Source organism: Salvelinus namaycush, unplaced genomic scaffold, assembly GCF_016432855.1.
Source record: "Salvelinus namaycush isolate Seneca unplaced genomic scaffold, SaNama_1.0 Scaffold3421, whole genome shotgun sequence".
Lineage (NCBI taxonomy): Eukaryota > Metazoa > Chordata > Actinopteri > Salmoniformes > Salmonidae > Salvelinus > Salvelinus namaycush.
Window position 1 is genome coordinate 12,501 of NW_024060366.1, and position 10,000 is coordinate 22,500.

At 47.6% G+C, this 10,000-nt stretch overlaps 1 protein-coding gene across 1 annotated transcript in view; it reads right to left on the reverse strand.

Annotated features, from left to right (window-relative positions):
- Window positions 1-395: 395 nt before the first annotated feature.
- The window catches only part of LOC120040340 (parathyroid hormone/parathyroid hormone-related peptide receptor-like), a gene marked incomplete at its 5' end in the record, with an annotated part of 12,092 nt that continues 2,487 nt past the window's right edge, over window positions 396-10,000 (reverse strand). The window contains 2 exons of the mRNA XM_038985530.1: window positions 396-1,417; window positions 1,973-2,014. Of these exons, the coding sequence (XP_038841458.1) occupies window positions 977-1,417; window positions 1,973-2,014 (483 nt within the window). The remainder of the gene's footprint in view (window positions 1,418-1,972; window positions 2,015-10,000) is intronic.

Genomic DNA, 10,000 nt, shown 5'->3' on the forward strand with positions numbered 1-10,000 from the left:
ATGGGAGGTCTGGTCTGGGTCAGAGGGGTCCAACATGGGAGATCTGGTCTGGGTCAGAGGGGTCCAACATGGGAGGTATGGTCTGGGTCAGAGGGTTCCAACATGGGAGGTCTGGTCTGGGTCAGAGGTGTCTAACATGGGAGGTCTGGTCTGCGTCAGAGGGTTCCAACATGGGAGGTCTGGTCTGGGTCAGAGGGGTCCAACATGGGAGGTCTGGTCTGGGTCAGAGGGGTCCAACATGGGAGGTCTGGTCTGGGTCAGAGGGGTCCAACATGGGAGGTCTGGTCTGGGTCAGAGGGTTCCAACATGGGAGGTCTGGTCTGGGTCAGAGGGGTCCAACATGGGAGGTCTGGTCTGGGTCAGAGGGTTCCAACATGGGAGGTCTGGTCTGGGTCAGAGGGGTCCAACATGGGAGGTCTGGTCTGGGTCAGAGGGTTCCAACATGGGAGGTCTGGTCTGGGTCAGAGGGTTCCAACATAGGAGGTCTGGTCTGGGTCAGAGGGGTCCAACATGGGAGGTCTAGCTTGTCCTATGTTTCTCTCATTTGGCTGTGGATTGGAGAGGGTCACTAACACTGTTTCAGGGTGACGATACGAACATTGAGACACACACTGGTCCTGGGTCTGTCAAGGCCATCACGCTCATTAACATTGGTCCAGGGTGACGGCCATTGAGAAACACACCTCTCCTGAAACACACTGCCCAGCTCCAGAGTGTTACCAGGGTGTTACGTCATTAATCTTCCCCGTCCTCTCCAGTCTCTGCTGTAGTTACCAGGGTGTTACGTCATTAATCTTCCCCGTCCTCTCCAGTCTCTGCTGTAGTTACCAGGGTGTTACGTCATTAATCTTCCCCGTCCTCTCCAGTCTCTGCTGTAGTTACCAGGGTGTTACGTCATTAATCTTCCCCGTCCTCTCCAGTCTCTGCTGTAGTTACCAGGGTGTTACGTCATTAATCTTCCCCGTCCTCTCCAGTCTCAGAGTTGGCTCTCTGCATTTCCTCTAGGAGCCTCGTAACACTCTGACACCCTGTCCGTCAAGCAGATTTCCTCCATATTATCCTCTAACAGTGTGTGACTACAGCTGATGGTTCCCTCACGTGGTAGGGAGGGGAACTGCATGGACGACCCCGTGTTCTTCCTGCTCCGCCCCATGCCATTCTGACAGCTCACCACCAGGAGGTGCTTCTCCTCTGGGGAGCAGCCCGGGCCCCGGCCAAGGGGAGCAGGGGAGGAGGTGGTGATGTCGGGGAGGTGGGGGTGGAGGAGCAGGGAGGAGGGGTGCGAGGGGTTGTGACCCAGCAGGCTGCTGCTCTTAGTGTTGAGGTGGGGCGTCTGGCTATAGGTGTGGCGGTACTCCTCCTCGATGTTACGACCCAGCTTCCAACGCTTCCACTTCTTCAGGATCTCTGACTGAACCTTGGGGGGGGGGGGGGGGGGGGAAGAGGGGAGAGGGGGAGAGAGAGAGAGAAAAAGGGGGGAGAGGAAGGGAGAGAGAGTGAGAGTGAAATACAGGCAGACAGAGACAGGGTGAAAAGAGAGAGAGAGAGATAAAGAAGAAGAGAGAGAGAGAGGGCGAGAGAGAGAGAGCGGGCGAGAGAGAGAGAGAGAGCGGGCGAGAGAGAGAGAAAGAGAGAGAGAGAGAGACACAGAGAGAGAGAGAGACAGAGAGAGAGACACATAGAGAGAGACACAGAGAGAGAGACACAGAGACAGAGAGACACAGAGAGAGAGAGAGAGAGAGAGAGAGAGAGAGGAAAGAGGGAGAGAGAGAGGAAAGAGGGAGAGAGAGAGAGACACAGAGAGAGAGTGATTGTATGTGTGATGTTCACGTTAAATTGAGAGTTGTTCAGGTAAATGTGAGACCAAGTTTAGTGGATAAGAGCGAGGACAAGAGAAGAGAAACAGAGAGGATACATCCTCCATGAAAGAAGTATGAAAGAGGGAGAAAGAGAGGAGGAGAAGAGGTCTTACCTCTTTGTTGACAAAGCAGTATAAGATAGCTACCAGCAGACCCTGTAGAAACACCAAGTTCTGAGTCAACACACACAACCATTATCATATGTGACACATTCAGTGTATTCGGAAAGTATTCAGACCCCTTGACTTTTTCCACATTTTGTTACGTTACAGCCTTATTCTAAAGTTGATTCAATTAATTTTAAAAATCCTCATCAATCTACACACAATACCCCATAATGACAAAGCAAAAACAGGTTTTTAGAAATGTTTACTAATAAGAAAAATAAGAAACTGAAATATGACATTTACATAACTATTCAGACTCTTTGCTATGAGACTAGAAATTGAGCTCAGGTGCATCCTGTTTCCATTGATCATCCTTGAGATGTTTCTACAATTTGATTGGAGTCCACCTGTGGCAACTTCAATTGATTGGACATGATTTGGAAAGGCACACACCTGTCTATATACGGTCCCACAGCTGACAGTGCATGTCAGAGCAAAAACCAAGCCATGAGGTCAAAGGAGTTGTCCTTGGAGCTCCAAGACAGGATTGTGTTGAGGCACAAATCTGGGGAAGGGTACCAAGAAAATGTCTGCAGCAATGAATGTCCCCAGAAACACAGTGGCCTCCATCACTCTTAAATGGAAGAAGTTTGGAACCACCAATACTCTTCCTAGAGCTGGCCGCCCGGCCAAACTGAGCAATCTGGGAAGAAGGGCCTTGGTCAGGGAGGTGACCAAGAACCCGATGGTCACTTTGACAGAGCTTCAGAGTTCCTCTATGGTGATGGGAGAACGTTCTAGAAGGAAAACAATCTTTGCAGCACCACCAATCAGGCCTTTATGTTAGAGTGGCCAGACTGAAGCCACTCCTCAGTGAAAGGCACATGACAGCCCGCTTCAAGTTTGCCCAAAGGCACCTAAAGGATTCTCTGGTCTGATGAAACCAAGATTAAACTCTTTGGCCTGAATGCCAAGCGTCACGTCTGGAGGAAACTTGGCACCATCCCTACGGTCTCTCTCTCTATCTTTCTCTGTGTTTTTCTCAGATGTACAGGACTGTTAGAGTCACTGTTCATTTTCTCTCTGTGTTTCTCAATGTTTGTGTGTCTCTCTCTCTCTCTCTCTCCCTCAGTCTCTCTCACTGAGCCTCTCTCTCTCTCTGTTTCTCTCAGATGTAGAGGGGTGTTAGTGTCACTGTCACAACTCAGTACTGGACTGGCTACTACTGTGTGAACTCTGACTGAGACTTGAGTACGGCTCCAGAGAATACAGAATCCTTCTTACTTTCAGACAGGATACTCTCTGTATGTACACGTTACACAAATACATTTACCTTCACAATGTAACAGAGGAGGGAAAGCTGTGTTCTGTGTCTCGGGCTGTACAGTCGTGGCCAAAAGTTTGGAGAATGACACAAATATTAATTTCCACAAAGTTTGCTGCTTCAGTGTCTTTAGATATTTTTGTCAGATGTTACTATGGAATACTGAAGTATAATTACAAGCATTTCATAAGTGTCAAAGGCTTTTAATGACAATTACATGAAGTTGATGCAAAGAATCAATATTTGCAGTGTTGACCCTTCTTTTTCAAGACCTCTGCAATCCGCCCTGGCATGCTGTCAATTAACTTCTGGGCCACATCCTGACTGATGGCAGCCCATTCTTGCATAATCAATGCTTGGAGTTTGTCAGAATTTGTGGGTTTTTGTTTGTCCACCCGCCTCTTGAGGATTGACCACAAGTTCTCAATGGGATTAAGGTCTGGGGAGTTTCCTGGTAATGGACCCAAAATATCAATGTTTTGTTCCCCGAGCCACTTAGTTATCACTTTTTCCTTATGGCAAGGTGCTCCATCAGACTGGAAAAGGCATTGTTCGTCACCAAACTGTTTCTGGATGGTTGGGAGAAGGATGTGTTGGTACCACTCTTTATTCATGGCTGTGTTCTTAGGCAAAATTGTCAGTGAGCCCACTCCCTTGGCTGAGAAGCAACCCCACACATGAATGGTCTCAGGATGCTTTACTCTTGGCATTACACAGGACTGATGGTAGCGCTCACCTTGTCTTCTCCGGACGAGCTTTTTTCCAGATGCCTCAAACAATCGGAATGGGGATTCATCAGAGAAAATGACTTTACCCCAGTCCTCAGCAGTCCAATCACTGTACCTTTTGCAGAATATCAGTCTGTCCCTGATGTTTTTCCTGGAGAGAAGTGGCTTCTTTGCTGCCCTTCTTGACACCAGGTCATCCTCCAAAAGTCTTCGCCTCACTGTGCGTGCAGATGCACTCACACCTGCCTGCTGCCATTCCTGAGCAAGCTCTGTACTGGTGGTGCCCCGATCCCGCAGCTGAATCAACTTTAGGAGACGGTCCTGGTGCTTGCTGAACTTTCTTGGGCGCCCTGAAGCCTTTTTCACAACAATTGAACCGCTCTCCTTGAAGTTCTTGATGATCCGATAAATGGTTGATTTAGGTGCAATCTTACTGGCAGCAATATCCTTGCCTGTGAAGCCCTTTTTGTGCAAAGCAATGATGACGGCACGTGTTTCCTTGCAGGTAACCATGTTTGACAGAGGAAGAACAATGATTCCAAGCACCACCCTCCTAATGAAGCTTCCAGTCTGTTATTCGAACTCAATCTGCATGACAGAGTGATCTCCAGCCTTGTCCTCGTCAACACTCACACCTGTGTTAACGAGAGAATCACTGACATGATGTCAGCTGGTCCTTTTGTGGCAGGGCTGAAATGCAGTGGAAATGTTTTTTGGGGATTCAGTTCATTTGCATGACAAAGAGGGATTCACCTGATCACTCTTCACCTGATCACTCTCCTGTCTCAGCCTCCAGTATTTATGCTGCAGTAGTTTGTGTCGGGGAGCTAGGGCCAGTTGGTTATATCTGGAGTACTTCTCCTGTCTTATCCAGTGTCCTGTGTGAATTTAAGTATGCTCTCTCTAATTCTCTCCTTCTCTCTTTCTTTCTCTCTCTCGGAGGACCTGAGCCCTAGGACCATACGTCAGGACTACTGGGCATGATGACTCCTTGCTGTCCCCAGTCCACCTGGCCTTGCTGCTGTTCCAGTTTCAACTGTTCTGCCTGCAGTTATGGAACCCCTACCTGTCCCAGACCTGCTGTTTTCAACTCTTAATGATCGGCTATGAAAAGCCAACTGACATTTATTCCTGATTATTATTTGACCATGCTTGTCATTTATGAACATTTTGAACATCTTGGCTCTCTCTAATTCTCTCCTTCTCTCTTTCTTTCTCTCTCTCGGAGGAACTGAGCCCTAGGACCATACGTCAGGACTACTGGGCATGATGACTCCTTGCTGTCCCCAGTCCACCTGGCCTTGCTGCTGTCCCAGTTTCAACTGTTCTGCCTACGGTTATGGAACCCCTACCTGTCCCAGACCTGCTGTTTTCAACTCTTAATTATCGGCTATGAAAAGCCAACTGACATTTATTCCTGATTATTATTTGACCATGCTTGTCATTTATGAACATTTTGAACATCTTGGCCATGTTCTGTTATAATCTCCACCCGGCACAGCCAGAAGAGGACTGGCCACCCCTCATAGCCTGGTTCCTCTCTAGGTTTCTTCCTAGGTTTTGGCCTTTCTAGGGAGTTTTTCCGAGCCACCGTGCTTCTACACCTGCATTGCTTGCTGTTTGGGGTTTTAGGCTGGGTTTCTGTACAGCACTTCGAGATATTAGCTGATGTACGAAGGGCTATATAAAATAAACTTGATTGATAACATTCTGGAGTATATGCAAATTTCCATCATACATACTGAGGCAGCCGACTTTGTGAAAATTAATATTTGTGTCATAAACTTTTGGCCACGACTGCACATGATGAAAGGCAGTTTAGGTCTTGTCTGTAGCTAAAGGGGTCTTGTCTGTAGCATAGAGCTGTCTGGGTGGTAAAGGGGTCTTGTCTGTAGCATAGAGCTGGGTGGTAAAGGGGTCTTGTCTGTAGCATAGAGCTGTCTGGGTGGCTAAAGGGGTCTTGTCTGTAGCATAGAGCTGTCTGGGTGGTAAAGGGGTCTTGTCTGTAGCATAGAGCTGTCTGGGTGGCTAAAGGGGTCTTGTCTGTAGCATAGAGCTGTCTGGGTGGCTAAAGGGGTCTTGTCTGTAGCATAGAGCTGTCTGGGTGGCTAAATGGGTCTTGTCTGTAGCATAGAGCTGTCTGGGTGGCTAAAGGGGTCTTGTCTGTAGCATAGAGCTGTCTGGGTGGCTAAAGGGGTCTTGTCTGTAGCATAGAGCTGTCTGGGTGGCTAAATGGGTCTTGTCTGTAGCATAGAGCTGTCTGGGTGGTAAAGGGGTCTTGTCTGTAGCATAGAGCTGTCTGGGTGGCTAAAGGGGTCTTGTCTGTAGCATAGAGCTGTCTGGGTGGCTAAAGGGGTCTTGTCTGTAGCATAGAGCTGTCTGGGTGGCTAAAGGGGTCTTGTCTGTAGCATAGAGCTGTCTGGGTGGCTAAAGGGGTCTTGTCTGTAGCATAGAGCTGTCTGGGTGGCTAAAGGGGTCTTGTCTGTAGCATAGAGCTGTCTGGGTGGCTAAAGGGGTCTTGTCTGTAGCATAGAGCTGTCTGGGTGGCTAAAGGGGTCTTGTCTGTAGCATAGAGCTGTCTGGGTGGCTAAAGGGGTCTTGTCTGTAGCATAGAGCTGTCTGGGTGGCTAAAGGGGTCTTGTCTGTAGCATAGAGCTGTCTGGGTGGCTAAAGGGGTCTTGTCTGTAGCATAGAGCTGTCTGGGTGGCTAAAGGGGTCTTGTCTGTAGCATAGAGCTGTCTTGGTAGAGCTGTTGTTGGAATGCACAGATTGATGTACGAGACTCTGACTGACTCAACTGTTCTCTCTCTCTCTGTTACACTATCTTTGTTGCTTTCTCTCCAGCTCTCTCACTCTCTCTTTCTGGGTCTTACTCTCTTTGAGTATCATGTTTCTGTCTCTGTGTCGCTCTCTCTCCCCCTTCTCTCCACCTCCAACACCCCCCCCCCCCCCTCTCTCTCTCTCGCTCTCTCCCTCAAATCCCTCTCTGTCTCTCTCTCTCCCCGCTCCCATAATAACATGGAACACCCTTCGGATGGAGAGAAGACTGATAGAGAAGACTGAGAGAGAAGACTGAGAGAGAAGACTGAGAGAAAAGGCTGAGAGAAGACAGAGAGAAGACAGAGAGAGAAGACAGAGAGAGAAGACTGAGAGAAGACTGAGAGAAGACAGAGAAGACTGAGAGAAGACTGAGAGAAGACAGAGAGAAGACTGAGAGAAGACAGAGAGAAGACTGAGAGAGAAGACTGAGAGAGAAGACTGAGAGAAGACTGAGAGAGAAGATTGAGAGAGAAGATTGAGAGAGAAGACTGAGAGAAGACAGAGAGAAGACTGAGAGAAGACTGAGAGAAGACTGAGAGAGAAGACTGAGAGAAGACTGAGTAATTCACTGAATAAGAAGGGCGTGTGGTGCTCAAAGACTCTAAATGTAAACTCTGTCACTCTCATGATCACTCTTGGGCCGCATCCCAAACAGCACCCTATTCATTAGTGCACTAGTTTGACCAGAGGCCATATGGGGAGAGGTTAGTAGTGGGAGTAGTGCACTATATTGGGAATAGGGCTCTGGTCTAAAGTAGTGCACTATATAGGGAATAGGGTGCCAACTGGGATATATAGCCAGGCCTGACGTCATCAACATACCAAGGGTAGCTAGCTACTACCACATTGGGTTGGGAGATGAAGAATTCATAATGCAACGCCTTCTGAATGAAGAGAGTAGACCGAATCACTCAGAGTAGAAGAACCGAATTACTCAGAGTAGAAGGACCGAATCACTCAGAGTAGAAGGACCGAATCACTCAGAGTAGAAGAACCGAATCACCCAGAGTAGAAGAACCGAATCACTCAGAGTAGAAGAACCGAATCACTCAGAGTAGAAGAACCGAATTACTCAGAGTAGAAGGACCGAATCACTCAGAGTAGAAGAACCGAATTACTCAGAGTAGAAGGACCGAATCACTCAGAGTAGAAGGACCGAATCACTCAGAGTAGAAGAACCGAATCACTCAGAGTAGAAGAACCGAATCACTCAGAGTAGAAGGACTGAATCACTCAGTGTAGAAGAACTGAACCACTCAGGGTAGAAGGACTGAATTACTCAGGGTAGAAGGACTGAATTACTCAGGGTAGAAGGGCCGACCGAATCACTCAGAGTAGAAGGACTGAGTCACTCAGAGAAGGCATGTAGTGCTTCAAGATTCATAATGACATGGTGCCACACACACACACACACACACACACACACACACACACACACACACACACACACACACACACACACACACACACACACACACACACAGAGAGAGACTCTAAATGACTCTGAGACTAGAGGCAGTCGTTCACAGAAGGCATTCAAGCTACTGAGGGTAATTCACATCCACACAGAAGACATTCAGGCTACTGAGGGTAATTCACATCCACACAGAAGACATTCAGGCTACTGAGGGTAATTCACATCCACACAGAAGACATTCAGGCTACTGAGGGTAATTCACATCCACACAGAAGACATTCAGGCTACTGAGGGTAATTCACATCCACACAGAAGACATTCAGGCTACTGAGGGTAATTCACATCCACACAGAAGACATTCAGGCTACTGAGGGTAATTCACATCCACACAGAAGACATTCAGGCTACTGAGGGTAATTCACAAACACACAGAAGACATGCAGGCTACTGAGGGTAATTCACAAACACACAGAAGACATTCAGGCTACTGAGGGTAATTCACATCCACACAGAAGACATTCAGGCTACTGAGGGTAATTCACATCCACACAGAAGACATTCAGGCTACTGAGGGTAATTCACAAACACACAGAAGACATTCAGGCTACTGAGGGTAATTCACATCCACACAGAAGACATTCATGCTACTGAGGGTAATTCACATCCACACAGAAGACATTCAGGCTACTGAGGGTAATTCACATCCACACAAAAGGCATTCAGGCTACTGAGGGTAATTCACAAACACACAGAAGACATTCAGGCTACTGAGGGTAATTCACATCCACACAGAAGACATTCAGGCTACTGAGGGTAATTCACATCCACACAGAAGACATGCAGGCTACTGAGGGTAATTCACATCCACACAGAAGACATTCAGGCTACTGAGGATAATTCACATCCACACAGAAGGCATTCAGGCTACTGAGGGTAATTCACATCCACACAGAAGGCAATCAGGCTACTGAGGGTAATTCACATCCACACAGAAGACATTCAAGCTACTGAGGGTAATTCACATCCACACAGAAGACATTCAGGCTACTGAGGGTAATTCACATCCACACAGAAGACATTCAAGCTACTGAGGGTAATTCACATCCACACATAAGACATTCAGGCTACTGAGGGTAATTCACATCCACACAGAAGGCATTCAGGCTACTGAGGGTAATTCACATCCACACAGAAGACATTCAAGCTACTGAGGGTAATTCACATCCACACAGAAGACATTCAGGCTACTGAGGGTAATTCACATCCACACAGAAGACATTCAGGCTACTGAGGGTAATTCACATCCACACAGAAGACATTCAGGCTACTGAGGGTAATTCACATCCACACAGAAGACATTCAGGCTACTGAGGGTAATTCACATCCACACAGAAGACATTCAGGCTACTGAGGGTAATTCACATCCACACAGAAGACATTCAAGCTACTGAGGGTAATTCACATCCACACAGAAGACATTCAGGCTACTGAGGGTAATTCACATCCACACAGAAGACATTCAAGCTACTGAGGGTAATTCACATCCACACAGAAGACATTCAGGCTACTGAGGGTAATTCACATCCACACAGAAGACATTCAGGCTACTGAGGGTAATTCACATCCACACAGAAGACATTCAAGCTACTGAGGGTAATTCACATCCACACAGAAGGCATTCAGGCTACTGAGGGTAATTCACATCCACACAGAAGGCATTCAGGCTACTGAGGGTAATTCACATC